The sequence below is a fragment of the Colias philodice genome, chromosome 29, assembly GCF_061535455.1.
Source record: "Colias philodice isolate Cphi_HAF_F1 chromosome 29, ilColPhil1 Martin Lab GWU primary, whole genome shotgun sequence".
In the NCBI taxonomy this organism is placed as follows: domain Eukaryota; kingdom Metazoa; phylum Arthropoda; class Insecta; order Lepidoptera; family Pieridae; genus Colias; species Colias philodice.
The window spans coordinates 4,703,406-4,720,708 of record NC_143114.1 but is presented as its reverse complement, the minus strand read 5'-3'; the positions used below and the strand labels follow the sequence as shown (position 1 = coordinate 4,720,708).

Here is a 17,303-nt window from a genome sequence, read left to right as displayed (position 1 = left end):
ATATTAATTAAATCAATATCAACATATTTGTTGTCTAAGAATTCAAAAAAATTAATTAGCAGATCAAACTCGATCGCGGGCACATTTCATTGTAGAGAAGTGATAAAATGATTAGTTTTAAAGAAATAGTGTCTGTGTTAAGTGTTTAGACGTAATCAAAAATGTATGGAGGGACGGTCGGAACATTCACAGGTTTTACTTACAATTTATCAGATTAGACAACGCGGGCGAAGCCACTGGCGTAATACATTATAATATAATTGGCTAAACTGTTTTAATTAGTTAGTTAATTAGTTTGGCAATAAATGATTGATATACCAGAATAAGCTATGATTCGTCCGCGGGTACGATATTCATCTATCTATACTAATATTATAAATCTGAAGAGTTTGTTTGTTTGAACGCGCTAATCTCAGCCAGGTACTGGTCCGATTTGAGAAATTCTTTCGGTGTTAGATAGCCCATTTATCGAGAAAGGCTATACGCTATATACTTATCATCACGCTAAGACCAACAGGAACGGAGCAATGCGGTGAAACCGCGGAGCACAGCTAGTATTTTAAACAACGCTCAGACAGTGACCAAACGCGTCGACTTTCGATCCAAAACATGCAGTTATTACCAGTTCTCGGAGGTTCTAGCTAGCTATCTGACCCGAGTAGGTACGATTACGGGTCACTTAGCAATTTGTTCATTTGATTCTTGTCTAGTCCCATGTCCCCTAGTGGGGTAAGAGGCAGATGCATTATACATCTGTTTCACTGATCGATTTTCTTTAGGGACAAGTAGGTGATCGGCCTTTTGTGTCCTGTCGGACCGAGACATTTTTTTTCTTCGTGTCCACCGGGAATCGAACCCAGATGCTACGCTCACGCATCAACCACTGTACCAAGGAGGCGGTCAACTGCAATGGTACTAGTTTCAAATAAAATCTAGAAAATTAATGTACATATTCTAAAAAGATAATCATCAAAAACGGATTACCTACCTTGTCGAAAGTTTAGAGCCAAGAGGTAACATACCTACTCAAAAAAAGGTCAAATTGGGAGCCTCTTCTTTTGTTCTGAAGCTAAGTTTTGAAGTCGATTTAGTGAAAATCCAGAAGGACAGATAAATAATTTATCCTGTTTTAGTCTATTGTATTGTCTTCTATATGTTTATTAATATAATCATAAGTCATAGTTATTGCGTTAATAACGTTATCAATAGTAGGTATTATCTCTCGGCCACTGGTTTCAATTGATGTCAATTGATTATTAATATATCTATTGTTAGTTATGTAATAGTTTTAACGTTTTAAAATTGATTTTATTCGAAGTTATTTAATTTATTTATTGGATATAACCTTTAAATTTGTACTTATATGTACAATGATTGTGGTATGTATTTTTACAGTATAACCATAGTATAAAATTATACTAACAGAAACAGACATATTTTTTAAAGATAATTGAATTATGTAAAGATATTTTTTATTTAAATCAATATTTGTCTAGTTAATCTTTGATAGAACATTTGTCTTTTTTCTCGTCTCAAGAAATAAATTAGGAGGCTAGAAATTATAAGTAGGTAGGTACTAGGTACCTATTTAATAATTGTACAGGATACTTTTTACCGCTGAAACATTTCATTACTTTGCCCACATGGGGAATTTACTTGGCCTACACGAGCGAAAAGCTAATTTTACCTTAATGTTAAAAATACGATTCACCGAATCTTTTGGGTAACTAAACATGCGAATCATTGGGATCTTTTTGAATAACAAACAGCATTATAAACCGACTTTAAAAAAAATGTGGATCTCAATTCGACTGTATTATTTCCGGTGAATGCTGCGGTGCCTAACTTCAATGTTATCCCATCATAACCCATTTAGTTATAATTATTTTTCTTAGTTTTCCTAGTTCTGATTATTTGAAGACGGCTTTTAGTCGTTTTTTCATAAAAATTATCCCAGGTTATGCCAAGACATTATTGTTCGATTGTCACTTGTTATGAAATCGCGACTATGGGCTAATGGCTACACAAATACGTCAAGGTCACGATAAGATAAGATACTAACATACATATATGGACCATGTGACATAATTAAGATTTAACGTATGTACCTACTTACTTCAGAAACCTTTTAACGTAATTTTTTGTCAAAAAAAAAAAAACTAACTAGGTAGCATGGACGTATAAAAAAAGACGGACGGTATATCGCCTAAACATTGAGTGAAGCCTAGTAATGGCGGCGAAACATCCATGTGTGTGTGCCATGTTGCCATGGCAACAGCTGTGTTGATGACAATGGCGGCTGTATTTTTTTCTATAAATTTTGCCGTAATAATTTTGTCATTAAAACATAAAAGAAATAACTTGCTTCCCTGTGGAATGTAATCCCTTGTGTTTTGTTATTTAAAATTGTACTGTTGCGACACCATTTAACCACGCAAGACGGCATTTTAAATATTTTTTGTGAAACAGTGACGCAGTTAATCAGTCGGTAGTTCACGACGTAATGGCGGCCGACTAGCTTACTATGGTGAGAGTGTGTGCGTGTTTATTGTCTTTACACGATCGCTAGCTTACTATGGTGGCTTCACGTTGTTTGTTCGTAATACGGCGTCCGTCTTTTTTTATACGTCCATGCTAGGTAGTAGTTAAGTACATAATTCTGAAAAAAGTATGAACCTACTACTAACTAACTAACTAGGTAGTGAATTTCTTATTATTTTTCAGATTTATAATATTATTAGATATCTAAAACAGTAACGTAAGTATAGTCTATCAGAACAGTTTCTATTTTATAAAGTAAAAATGGAAAAAACGGCGAAGTTTACTCTGCTTATTACATAATCTGTGATAGAAATATAGGGTAAGGTAAGGTTAACAGCATAATAATTATCTCATTTAACGATGTAATAGGTAGGTCTAATAATGATCTAATGTAATTATCGTAGGAGACTAACACAATAAGAACACAATCAATGAGAAAATGCAATAACTATTCATTCAGGTCTCAACCGTGTACCTACCTAAAGTTCAAACTTACGTAACGAATGACGTCATACTGCAGTCCAGACGGTGTTGCCTAGCAACCTACGTCATGGTGACGTCACAATTTCGAAGTCATTAACATCTGACAGGCGCATGCTCCACCGGGCGACCATTTTGATTCGATTTGGTGTTGTACCCAGCATGGCCATAATAAAATTTTGAACAACAAAATTAAAAATGCATTCTTGCTTTTATTTCTATGGGGTACCTAATAAAGAATGCATTATTTCTTAAAATTTTATGCCATTTAATTTAATAGTCTAGTAATTGGCCATTAAAATTTGGTCTAAATGTAGTTATGTAATAATCAATTAAATTATTATTTACTCTAATTTAAAAGTTAATGTCCTATGTAATTAGCTCTTTTCTTATAATTTCTAATGAATAAAGTTCAGGCAGCCAATTAAATTTATTTTTCATTCTTGTATTAGGAATTATCAAGTACCATTTTTTAAGAAACCTATGTGTAGTGTGAATAATTTAATTTTAGTCTAAGAAAAAAAATTATATTTACTTTAACATATCTGTTCTACTGTTCAAATTGACAAAAAAATTGTATTTAAAAAATGTTTCTATTGAAATGTATAAAAAATTGTAAGGAAAAACTATAAGTGTAACAGCAATAAAAAAACAATTTATTAATTACTATCATTTTATTTACTCGTCTTGCATGAATTTTCTTTAAAAAACTCACACCCGAGCAGTTGAAAGATGTTTCTGGTCCACACCTACTAACATACATTGATTCCTACCAAATGATTGCAATGTGGGCCACCATTACACTCACAGAAACATACAAGCCTGTTACATAACAGTATAATCACAATTTTATACAGCAGAATGTTTGCAAATTCACTACACAGGTTACATAATAAGATAGGTTATGCTGCCTGAAACATTTAATTACATAACATCAATGCTAGATCAATGAGATGCTTTTTTTAATCTGTACTTTGAAACCTTGGCCTAACACATGACAGAAAATGTTACATAACATCACTGGCACATAACAATGCATGAAAAAGAAAAATAAGATTCTAAATTTGGAATGCAGAATGATATTCAATTGTCTGCATTACATTGATTTTTAAGTTGATGATTGAACATTGTTAGAATATCAGATGTTATATAACATGAAATTTTTCAATGAAACAATTACAAACTGGAATCATCGAATAACACTTTATTTAACTAAAAATAAGTTACTAGGATGCATTATTGATCTAATAATACATGATTTCAAAGGAGTGGCTATTGTAGCGATTTTAAATCACCATTTGAAATGATGGTAACAATTCTTACATTTAAAGGAGTTTCTTGATCTCATCGTATAAGACAAGTACGAAAGCACCACCAGTGCCTCTGAGTACGTTGGAGAAGGCACCCTTGAAGAACGCAGAGCCTCCCTCCGTCTTGGCGATGGTAGCCCAGCAGTGAATGGTGTTCTTGTAGAGCACGTCAGCCTTGGCGCGGCCAGACTGCATCATCATGCGCCTACGGACCGTGTCGAACGGATATGAGATGATTCCGGCGACTGTCGTGACGGTTTGAGCGATGGCCCAGCTGATGACGATGGGGGTGTTCTTGGGGTCGGGCAACATGCCGCGGGCGGTGTCGTAGAAACCGAAGTACGCCGCACGGTAGATGATGATACCTTGTACGGACACACCGAATCCTCTGTACAGACCCGTAAGGCCATCGGATTTGAAGATTTTCGAGATGCAGTTTCCGAGACCGCTGAATTCACGTTGGCCATCGCCCTTTCCGACGTCGGCGGCGAGACGGGTACGGGCGAAGTCGAGCGGGTACACGAAGCAGAGGGAAGTCGCACCGGCAGCACCACCGGAGGCGAGGTTACCGGCGAAGTAACGCCAGAACTGCGTGTTCTTGTCGACTCCACCGAGGAACACCTGCTTGTACTTGTCCTTGAACGCGAAGTTGAGCGCTTGTGTGGGGAAATACCTGATGACGTTGGCGAAGTTACCGCGCCAGAACGATAGGAAACCTTGTTCCTTGGGAATGCGGATGAAGGCGTCGACGATACCCTTGTAGCGCTGGTCCGCGGAGATCTGCTTGCTGACGTGCTGCACCTGCAGGAGCAGTTTTACACGTTCGATGGGCGCTACCGCGGTCTTGGAGACGGCGGCGGACACACCACCGGCGATGAAGTCCTTCGCGAACGCGACCGGATCTGCTAATCCCTTTCCTGACATTTTTTTCAATTAGGTGGGTTCTTCGTTAGGTAATCGCCGCGAGGGCGTTTAGGTGAAATCTCAAACACACACTATATTGAAAAATCACGAATCACTAACTCCCGATGTTTTAATCAGGAGATATAGAGCAATTTCGTGATCTCGGGGAGCACAGGGGTAGGTGTGTGCCTTTTTTGAAATTCGATCGATCACGTTCTCTCGCAGTTCTGCCTAGAGGAGCGGCGCAAAAGAAGGAAGGAAGGGGTAGGGTTGCCAACCTGACGGCAGATACCACGAGGTCAATGTTGTTGAACGTTTTCTTTATTCTCCCCACCGTTTATTCACGTGGGCAACATTATTGCAAACTTTAAACACGTTAATAGTTTGCGGTCAATTGTGCTAGTTTTTACTCCTAATAAGAGATGGTTTTACTTTTAAGCATCTCTTACTCATTTAAAGATAGTTTATCGTACTTAGTTATTGACATTCCTCAGGCGTGACCTTCTAGATATGAACATGACCATAGAAATAACAGCTTTCATAATAAATTATATAATACAAGATAGATTCATAAATTTTAATAATTTTAGCATATTTCCTTTTTAGTAGATAAATTTATCATAAATAGTCACAATTTGGCCAACTTTCCACACTTTTGGGACCTTACACAACACATGGTATTACTGATGTATTCTGCGTTTCGTTTCGCACTAAGCGTGTTTGAATGTAATTAATTTTTCGTGGTTATCTGACTAAAAATGTATTCAATTACATTTTATATTTTATACAAGAACTAAAATAACATTAAGTTAAGTAATATTTATGTCATAAAAGTAATATAGGAATGAATGTATATTTTTGTAACTAATCAAAATGTGGTTATGAAATAATGGAACGTTATTCCGAAGTGTTATCATGTGAGAAAATATTGTTAAATGAAAATTGCTCAGTCATAACTTAAGCGTCTTATTCACGGTCAATCCCCGACGTACGTCGGCTCAAGGCCGCGGTGCTGGATGTATCCTACTGACGATCGTGCGCGCATCAAGCATGGCTAGGGTTGCCAACTTTTATTTGAAGAAATAGAGTATATCTGATTTTAAAGGAGGTAAATAAAGAGTAAATAAATATTTTTAAAAATGTATTTTTTTGTACTTTTTGCAGTAACTAAGAATTTTTCATTATTTTTAAATGAATTATATGAATCCAAACATTCCAAATCTAAATTTATATATTTCAAGAGCTCATTTTTAATTAATTTTTAATGAAGCTCGGTTTCTCTCTTCCCGCCACTTCACATTAATGACCGAAAAGACTCTTTCAGTAAATGCTGAAGTGGCGGGAACAGAGAGTATATAGCTAATCATTTTTTTTAAACAAACAAATTCGTCAAGACATTTTTTTTTAAATAAATTGCCATTTTTCTGCAGTGGACTTTTGCATAAAATCTGTGTTATTCAACAATTCGCCTTGGAGTTCTTTTAAAATAATAACTTCTGAATATAAACTGTCCATGTGTACTAGGTTGATCCAAAAGTAATGATAATTGGGTATTTCCTGTGTACATAAAAATATAAAATAACTGTTTCTTGCTTGTTCATGCACTCACTACTCACTAAGTTATCACAAAAAAATCATATCAATAGGCCACGTTTCCAAGTATTTACATTAATTTCTGTTGGCAACACTGATCTGCTGTACAGCAAGCCTATTCACTGTCCATCTGCACGACGTTCGCGGTGGTGGGGGTGCTTGCTGGATGAAAAGTTGGTCGTGCACATCCAGCAAGATAATAATAATAATTATTGACGTACGTCAACGCTATTCACTGTCGTTTTGCGTCGTGCATCGTGTATGACCTTGGCGGGACGTACGTCAAGATGGACCGTAAATAAGACGCTTTAGGTTTATTTGAAAGTCGTAAATATTTTTATTTTACTTTTAAAAATAATAATAAAAAGTATATGTACTTATGTTAAAAATCGTAGTACGGTGTATTAAAATATGAGTTAATTTTGCACTTTTATACGCGTAGCGTATTCAAAAAATATATATTTATAATTATAATTTTAATAACATTATTTAATCAATTGGTTACACATTCAAAGGCTGATATTAAGTACTTAATTCCCTTTCCTAATTTTCATTATTAGATTGCATTTTGTTTCAATAAAGTACAAAAATGAAAAACATCTGAACATTGTCTATGATGGCACCAAACGTCATTTGACATCAATAAAACTCTTTAGTTTATTACCTACTTTCATCAACTGTGATCGCAAGGGTGAGCTTTTTATTTATAAATTACGTTTCGTTTATGTTTTTAATAATAGTTAGAATATAAATAATTTTCATTAGCATGCAGATGAGTCGTATGAACTCCCCGTCCGTCGGTATGGAGGAAGACAACGGCGTCGGGCATGCTTTGAGTGACTTCTTGTTACAACTAGATAATTATACTCCATCCATACCTGATTCAGTTGTCGCTTATTACCTGAATATGTCTGGCTTCGAATCTCAGGATCCCAGGTTAGTCATACGTTTAATAATGTGAAGTTATTTATAATATTTTCTTGGTATTTTTGTACATTTACATAAGCAAGTTTACGACAATGAACTGTTCACTTTTTGAGTATAGGAAATGTATTATTCTGTTCTTTACAATACGACAAGATCAAGGACGATACTAAATTTGAATGAAAATAGGTTTTATCTACTTCCTCATCCTTTTGATACTTCAAAAGTTCAACAAAGTACATAGTTCTTCAAATATAGTAAAGGGAAGATGATAATCCGTTTTTTATGAAGAAACTATTAATATGTTACTTATAAATGATTATGCTTTAAGTAGATAAACAAAAATCATAAATTTTTGTGTAAAAATATATGTCAGATAATTTTACACATAAAATTATTGTAAAATGATATTAGTATTAATGAAACAAACATTTCTTTCTAACCCACAACAATAACAACATAAAAGAATTACCAACATATTGCTAATCAAAAACAACTAAAATTACAGATTGATCCGTCTCATTGCATTAGCGTCCCAGAAGTTCTTATCAGACATAGCCAATGACGCGTTACAGCATTGCAAAATGCGTACTTCAAGCCAGCTAGCGCAGAGTTCGAAAAACCAAAAGGGGCCGAAAGAAAAGAAATATATCATGACAATGGAGGACTTAGTGCCAGCGTTACAGGAATATGGAATTATTGCGAAAAAACCACATTATTTTGTATGAGATATTTTTTATAGACTGAGTCTCAATACGCAGGTTTTTGGTGGGCCAAGTACGGTTTCAATGTAATACGTTAATTTAAAGTTACATTGGATATATGTGCGTTTATCCTATTGTTAAAAGTTATTAGTTTATAGGTGGTTGGGTTCTGATGTTTTTTTTTTTCACAAAATTTTTACTTTGGCAGGTAAAAAAGATGTATGTTATGCCTTCACACTGTTTTGTTGAACTAGATAACATCAAATTTTACTTTTAAAAGACTAATCAATAATAAAATTAAGTGAGTACGATATTATAAAAAAAATCTTAGCGACTAAAAATATTGAAGAGAAAGCAAGTAGAAAATACATTTGAAATATAATCTTTATTTAATAAATGACCCATGTATTTCTAACAATTTTATCTAACATGTCATATATGTCCTTATTCCCAGCCAGTTTACGCGGTGAATTGTACTGACTGGCAAATTCATATAATACCATAATTATTAACCATGGCTGGTTATTGCGAATATACTATGAATTTGCCAGTCAGTTCAATTCACCGCGTAAACTGTCTGGAAATACGAGGTCATAATACGGCTGCTGAATAAGACATCTAAATCTAACCATTTATAAAAAAAAAAACAAAAGCATAGTGATGATTGAGGAATAATGCGTACTTTTTTTAAAGAAACCTCGGCCGCGCATTTTAAAATTTTTGTATTTGTTTAGTTTTTATGTGACAAGTGTTATTTTAGTGAATTAAGATTATAAATAAATGATATAGATATTCGTAAAGGTGTTTTTTTATTTTTAACTGACCTAAAAACAACATTTTTTTTTCTATGTTACATACTAAGGTATATTGAATTCGACTTTCGTGTCAAATATAAATCTATAATATAAAAATGAATCGCAAAATGTGTTGGTAAGCGCATAACTCGAGAACGGGTGGACCGATTTCGATAATTCTTTTTTTATTATATTCCTTGAAGTACCAGGATGGTTCTTATGTAGAGAAAACATAAATATGTACCACGGGCGAAGCCGGGGCGGACCGCTAGTATTAAAATAAAAATAAATATTAGCAATTATTAAATATTAGCATTAGTAAATGCTGTGTGCTGAGTGCTGCTATATGACATCATGGTAATCCCCCTGATTTAAAGAAATAGGGCGGCCGTACACGGACCGCTTCAAGCAGTTGAGACCGACGGATTGAAGCCGCGACCGCGCGGTGAACTATAGACATACACTGCCGTACACGGACTGCTTGAGCAGTCGCGACCGCTTCAAGACGTCAATTCTGCGGTTTGTAGCGACAGCTCGAGCAGTCAACGACCGACCGCGTACGTCGCTCCGCAGTTCCGTGTACGGCCGGGCTTAATGTAACGTGAATTCTAAAAACACCACAAAAAAAACGAAGCCACAATGTCCCGGTCCTAATAAGAGAATCTATAACATTCCTCTTTACCTCTATAAAAATTCTATCAAACTATAAACTCGTAGAACATGACCAAAAACTTCAAAATTGATTATACTGTCACAACATGCACCTCTTCTATACAAAATATTTTGTTCTGTATAAATTTATAATGAAAAGTTAATAAGAAAAGTGCTTAAATTAAATATGGCTACAAAACGCAAGCAAGGCCATGCTCATAATAGTACTATGTCCGCTCAAACCAAGAAGTTCCTCCAGAAGATATGTTACAAGGAAACAGCTTCAGTTGATATGACGAAACATGGTTTTGCAAATGATAATCATCCTATACGAGTATTTATACAGCCTCTGAGGTCACAGTTGGAGAAATTACATGGTTAGGTATTACTTAGATTTTGTACTAGCTGTGCTCCGCGGTTTCACCCGCATTGCTCCGCTCCTGTTGGTCTTACCATGATGATATATAGCCTATAGCCTTCCTCGATAAATGGGCTATCTTACACCGAAAGAATTTTTGAAATCGGACCAGTAGTTCCTGAGATTAGCGCGTTCAAACAAACTATTGAGCTTTATAATATTAGTACATGTCTGTGGTATGACTATACTTGCTTTAAGACTTTAAAGCAATCAATTAATGCTTTATAAATAAGAATTTTTCATTTTCATTTTTCAGATCAAGACTATAAAAAGAGTGATGACAAACCCTCAGATAATCCTTCCAAAAAGTTGACGTGGTCTGAAAAAGGTTATCAACTTTTATATTTTCCGAAAATATAAAGTAGTTAATTTTCCGAACTTATAAAAATTCTTAGATTTGAATGCTAGTTAAATTAGTTTAAATAATGGTTTAAATATTGTTCGTTGTCGTATCACGACCCAGTACATACTCTATAACTCGAATAAAAAGGGCGACAACGGGGCACGAGCAAACTGAAAAAAAAATCCGTTACATTTTATACTTAGTAGGTAGTTAGTTAAATATAAAATTATTTATCAAACAAATTTATTGCCTTTTTTGTAGGTAAGTACCTATAACTTTTAAAATAGTAACTTCTAGATTTTTGATGCTGGAGACTTTTTTGTAGTCAGTCATTTAAAATATTTAAATATTATAGAATGCGCACCATTTTATAATTAATTTCCTACCCTACAGATGTTGTAGAACATCAAACGAAGCCTGGGAAAAATATAAAGCTTAAAACTGTGTTTAAAACGCAACAAAAAACTTTGAAATGTGGAAAAATAAAACCGAATACCAACAGAAATTAAATCTCTTTCTTTCCGTCTTTTAAAGTTCTGAAAAGTTGACGTCATATCTTTTTTGTAAGAAAAACAATATCTAGGAATTGTGGTGCATTATTTTATTAAAACATGTTATGACATACAAATGGGTGTTTTATTTTTCGTTATTATTAAAACCAAGATTAAGACACAAATATTCAGAATCATGAGTTTTATAGAGCTGCACATATATTTTGACTTTTTCTTTGCAAAAAAGTTTTTTTTTTTCTATTTCCCACCAATTCAAGTTGACACAGATGCACTAAACTATTATGTTTGAAACTGTTTTAATTTACAATTAAAATTTAGGCACTCGAAAACTAATTTACAAATTTAAATCTATTGAAAATTTTGTTCATTACACATGCATGATCCCGTAATATTCCCTGAACAACTAAACTGTCCGAACGCAGGTGGATATCTACATGAACAAAATCTCTGGTTTCTCAAATTCGAAGCCGAGTGACTTACGTCAGTAGCAGCCTCTTTCTTTTCTTTACTTTTTGGTCCTCCTTTTTGAATCTTTTTGCTCTCCTTGCAAGAACATGTAGACGTTTTTTCCTCTAGCTGTGGTAACTTTTCTTGTATCTGTGTGGCCTTTGGCATTATGCTGGTTATGCCGTGCATACAACCCGACCCGTTGGACATACACCCTTTAGCAGATAAATCATGTGTGTGGTCTGTATTTTCATTGAATACGAAGCCTGGTCTATGAGCTCCACTCATACCTTTGGACAGAGGTGGTTTATTGTCCTTTCTTTGGTCGAATGCCTTTGCGCAGCATGGAGGTGGATTGGAATCAGATGCCATCGGGTATCTAGGTTCTATGGTACTCTGAAATTTAAAGAATAACTTAATTATTCATTATTTGGTCAATGCCTTGCATAAAACCGCAGTTTTCTTGCAAATTAGGCTGCTATGGAAACCATGAGATAATGGATACTACAAATAACATCAGATATTCTGATACTGATTAAATATTTATCGATTCATCAGCATGATGAAGAACAAGAGTTTGGCTATAGCCACGTTACCAACGACATAACTAAATAGAGAGGACGCATAATATGAAGTACAATATGCCACTTAGTTTAGGCACGTATAGGTTAGCCTTTAGTAAATCCACGTGTGCATTGATCTTTATTAAGATTATCAATTCAACTTACATCTTGAAATCTTCTTATTGGGTCAGGAGTGGAATCTTGGTAACGTCTAAACCCAGAATTATTTTGCGGGCTTGGTGTCCGTTCAGAATTGATTGTTCTTTGTGAATCCGAGAATCGTTGGTTTTTACAGCAGGAACTAGGTGGAAGGGAATAATGGGGTAGTGAAACATCTAATGTATCTGTATATTGAGGAGGCGGTCCTTGAAAATTATGGTGTCCAGGTGAATCTATCTGTTGGGAAGAAGGATTAACTGATTGATGAAATGTGTTTGTATCAGGATTTTTGGTCAATGGACGTTGTGGATTATGCGTTCCTGGATCAGATTCCAATGTTGTGTATGTAGCATTCCGCTCTCCTATAGGTACTTCTTTTTCTCTTCTAGGATATGAGTCAATTTGCTCTTTATAGCCAGTTCTTTCTTGCGCTCTTGTCATCTGTTGGTATGTACCATGAGGGTATGAGACAGACTCTTCTTCTTCGAAGTTTATATGCTGCTGATCAGTTTTTTCTACGTATCTCTGGCGATCATTTCTTACAGAGGTCTCTGGGTTATTAGGATACTGCGGTGGTTGTTCATTATATGTTGACGGTGTATACGGTACTTGTGCGTGTCTCTGTGCTCTATTATCGTTGTGAACTAATTGATCATGTTGAGGATCAGTTACTTCAGGTGGCGTGCAATTTCCCGGGCATATTTTGTGTTTATCAGCAGGTCTATTATGATTAGCTGCCATGTAATCTATGGAACTGTGACCGCTTACTGTGGGGCTTTCGGGACATTCGCAGATGTATTCGTGCCTTATGAAGGGTGCGTGATAATACGGTGGTGGGTAGAACATGTGATGGGGCAGATAAAAGTCTAGAGGTAGGTGCAGGCTGTCAACACATGGTCGTGGTGAAGATACAAATGCATGGGGGTATTTTCTGCCGCATTTCTTTCTATGACAGCGTGGTGGCATGAGGATCGAATTATCTGCATGTACCTGAAGGTACCATAGTTTTAACTGAAAATAATTAGCGGTTTTTAAGGAATGTTCAGTAGAACGTGAAGCTGAAGCTGCTAAAGCCTAGTAAATTCATATCTGATAATTACTGGAATTTATGATATATACCTTTTAAATTTCATTTTGTAAATTTTAGTATATTTCTACCAGTATGTTTTGATTATTTATCAATCGATTATGACAACATTGATTGATGACAAATTATTGATAGAACTTAATTCGTGACCTAAACGTGCAAAAAGACGATAAATATTTACCTAAATATGCAATGTAAAAATATTAATTTATAATGATTAGAAAATAATACCTTCCCAGTTCCCACATCAACGTAAAAAGAAAGAATATTTCTAATAATTAATAAATAAAATTAATTAAGTATGACGTATGTCCTCATTTGTTTGGCCTAATTTGTTTATGTTCATAATCAAGAAGAATTGTTAAAAATAATTAAAAAAAAACAAGACGAAAGTCAAATGGTGACACTAGGGTGACACGCGAAAGGTTTGCTGAAGAAAAGTTGTTTAAAAGAATATAAATTAATATTATGGTGCATCTTATGTTTAACTTCTTATCAGCCACTAATGTTCCCACGCAAAGACCCGGGCGGCGGGCCTCCTATGAGGGTATAATATTATGTCAAAAATTCTTTATGAAATATTAGATATAATTTATAAGAGCCGCTATACACGGGCAGCTCGAGCAGTTAACGGCCGAGCGACGTTCATGGACTGCTCGAGCGGTCGGTCGTTAACTGCTCGAGTTGTCAAGGTTGTCGCTATCATTAACCGCGCAGTTGACGGATTGAAGCGGCCGCGACTGCTGTGGCCGTGAATGAATGTCTTAGATAGAAGTCTTCTAGTTCATCGCGCGGTCGCGGCTTCAAGCCGTCGGTTTCAACTGCTTGAAGCGGTCCGTGTACGGGTGCCCTTATATTGCTTATGAAATTCAGATGAAATAATTGTTTAGGTAAATAACAAACTACCTACTTATTAGTGAAACCGAAAATCCTATGAGGTTTTATATTTGTTTAAGCGGCCAACGCCGGACGGAACGCTTGTATTATCATTTTTATCATACAACAATAATTATAAATAACATTACAGCCTGTATGGATGTCCGTAAATCTAGCCAGAGAGATTTTCTATTGAAGTTGGTATGATTGGGTGGCTGGGCAAGATGGAGTCGAGCAAGGCCCCGATAGGCGATAGGTGAGAATTATAAGTTATAACTATAAGGGCCGATTTTTCAATGCCCAGATAAACAGCTAGATAGACTTTATTCTTCAGTTAACAAAATATTCAATTTTTCAATAGACGAATAGGACTTATCTATCGAATAACTACGTTATTTGAGGAATAAATCTATTTGCCGCTCCAACGGCCAGATAGCGCGCTATTCGACTGTTAGGCGTTTGAGTTGACAACTGACGCGTCAAATTTGAGATATTTTCGTATGTCATAACATAGAGCGTAGAATTATTAACAATTAAACCCACAGACATGTATATTTAAGTAGACAACGCAAGTACCGCGATCTGTATGAAAACCAAGCGTGTCATATTTTTTGTACTGACCTTGACGCGTTATGACGTCACGAGCGCTTTTTAGTGATGTTAATTTCATTTTACGCTAAATCGATTAGGCCGCCACTCGCGCGGCGATTCTAGTATCGTCCTATCCCATCGAAGTAAATCGAAAGAAATCAGATCAAACTAGATCTATGTCTAAGAGGTAGTCAAATAAATGAATCGTAATCGATTACTAAATCGATTCAAGACAGAAAAATGATAATTACCATAGACAGAGGGATGATAAAATAAAGTTATAAACCTTTTAATATTCTAACAAGTAAACTAATGTGTTTTAGCTTTTTCTTACATATGCCCATTGAGTTACCATGTACTACGTACTAGAGAGGCCATCGAAAGAAAGTAATGAAACTGTCAATCAATCAATCTTTATGTCCCGTTGCATCGATCCATTTTCCTTTTATGTTCGGGTTACTTGGAAAACTGAAAAAACAAACATAGTCTAAGCAATAAGGAGTTTTCTTAAAAAACTCCCAAGATGACACTTTAACTAATGGCGTCCATGTCGTAATATTTATTTTTAGTACCTTTGTATTAAAATACTTAAAAGTTCTAGGTCAAGTCGTATTAAATGACAAAAAAAATCTATGCCTTTTTTTCTGAAAAATTGCTCCTACAAATTATCATTTTTCTGTTCGATTATAAAATCGATTAGAATCGAGAACTGTTGCATCAAATGAACATCACTAACCACAAAATTGGACAGAAAAATGAGAACAGAAAAATGAGAAGACGCTATTCATTGCTTGTTATCATACGACGCGATCTTTACCGTGCCAAGTAAAAGCCGCAATGTATTCCGAATCATTTCGTATGATTTGGTATCCGTGTTTGTCACGATCGTTTTCCACAAATATTCTTTATTTGATTTTAAAATAAATAGTGCATATTCTGATTAGAAAATTACTTACCGGTGGAAGGAAACATCTCTGCTAACTTGGCCACTCACAGCTGTGGAGTTTCTACAGTTTATAACGGCGCAATTCGGCATTTTACTTTATTCAGCTTCACGTCTTTCCTTGGCGAACTGCAAGCGCGGACTGAGTGTAGGCCAGCGTCAAGTAAGTTTCAATAACGTAGTTTGGACACGGGAAGTACATACACTCGCTTAGTCTATCTTGATACATGTCCGTGATTAAACCTCTTTCTATATAATTATTATCAATTAAAATCATATTGAAATTGATGTTTCTGATAGTACTGATGACCATGCCATTGAAAATTTGCCGAACGCTGCCTTTAAGTATGTCGTTTCCATCGTAAAATATATAAATTGAAACACAAATTTAACCAAACTCTTTACTCGAATCAAAACAACAATCAACAATCATAGAAGACAAGTGCACTCCTGACGTGAGTCATAATGACGGTTGTTGACAAATTGCAAGATTTGACTCTATCCCGCTCTAACCTGACTAATTTAATATGTTTGTTTCGCCACTCCGAGAGCAGTGCTGCCAATATGGAAATATTTGGTCAGATAGTTATTCATCAAATAAATCACGATTGAAAAATAGGCGAGCCGTAATGAGTTAGATAAATAATTGAATAAATCTATTCGAGGGGTAGTTATTAGACTGTTTATCTCGCGATTGAAAAATCGGCCCTAAAACATACTTATTACTAGTACCTATTATTGATAAAACTTTTAGGGTGCCTTTCCACCACAGATGTGCCATTCATTCATGCACATAGCGTAGCACTGGTGGAAACGGTCTCAGCTGAGACATGTTTTTGTATGGAAGGATGCGTGCTATGGATGCGTGCTATGGATGCGTGCTACGTTCAGATCGCCTACTATTGATGCATAAATCGAGCTTCGCATCTTCCTCACACAGCTACTTTGCAGCGGCTCATCTTCATTGCACTATGCACGTCTCACTCGCACCGCCAGCGCCATACTATTGGTGGAAACAGTCACATATAGTTTCATAGGCTCATAGCATAGCTGCATAGCACATTTCTGGTGGAAAAGCACCCTTGTGCTATCATATTATATCAATTAACAATACCTAGATGGTAATAACTAATAAAAAGGAATGGTAATACTTATGTATTGAAAAATATTTGCGTAATATACAAAATTATTTGACGTGATCCGGAAAGAAAATTTCTAAATATCCAGTACATGTTATACAACTTTGCAACATACTAATACAAACATATAACGTATATTAAACATCTTATAATTTTTAATTCGCAAGCGCCGGCCGCGGCCGCAAGAAGCTTATATGTATATCCCTTTCACACCTAACTTGCCAAGTTAGGTGTGAAAGGGATAAAAAAACATACAGGCGTCATTCAAGGTCACATTATTTTCTTGTTACAAGTTAATGTTCATACTGAAATCTCCAGTGTATTA

General features: G+C 35.4%; 5 protein-coding genes across 5 annotated transcripts in view; 3 read left to right on the top strand and 2 right to left on the bottom strand.

Annotated features, from left to right (window-relative positions):
• Positions 1–17,303, top strand: part of Klp64D (kinesin-like protein 64D) — a 153,362-nt gene that overhangs the window by 124,822 nt on the left and 11,237 nt on the right. The gene's annotated exons all lie outside the window — the stretch shown is intronic.
• On the bottom strand, positions 4,203–5,505 carry LOC149475948 (ADP/ATP translocase). The gene has a single exon (XM_089713189.1). The coding sequence runs from the start codon at positions 5,253–5,255 to the stop codon at positions 4,347–4,349; it is 909 nt and encodes a 302-aa protein (XP_089569315.1). The 5' UTR covers positions 5,256–5,505; the 3' UTR covers positions 4,203–4,346.
• Positions 7,435–9,255, top strand: LOC149475947 (transcription initiation factor TFIID subunit 10-like). The gene is made up of 3 exons (XM_089713001.1): positions 7,435–7,518; positions 7,593–7,763; positions 8,260–9,255. Exons 2-3 carry the CDS (start codon positions 7,594–7,596, stop codon positions 8,477–8,479), a joined length of 390 nt encoding a protein of 129 aa, XP_089569127.1. The 5' UTR covers positions 7,435–7,518; position 7,593; the 3' UTR covers positions 8,480–9,255.
• On the top strand, positions 9,624–11,170 carry LOC149475946 (uncharacterized). Its single transcript, XM_089712506.1, has 3 exons — positions 9,624–10,277; positions 10,575–10,646; positions 11,055–11,170. The coding sequence occupies exons 1-3, from the start codon at positions 10,088–10,090 to the stop codon at positions 11,168–11,170; spliced, it is 378 nt and encodes a 125-aa protein (XP_089568632.1). The 5' UTR covers positions 9,624–10,087.
• On the bottom strand, positions 11,217–14,027 carry LOC149475945 (uncharacterized). The gene is made up of 3 exons (XM_089712612.1): positions 13,462–14,027; positions 12,349–13,353; positions 11,217–12,016 (listed from the first exon to the last, which is right to left on the bottom strand). Exons 2-3 carry the CDS (start codon positions 13,306–13,308, stop codon positions 11,522–11,524), a joined length of 1,455 nt encoding a protein of 484 aa, XP_089568738.1. The 5' UTR covers positions 13,309–13,353; positions 13,462–14,027; the 3' UTR covers positions 11,217–11,521.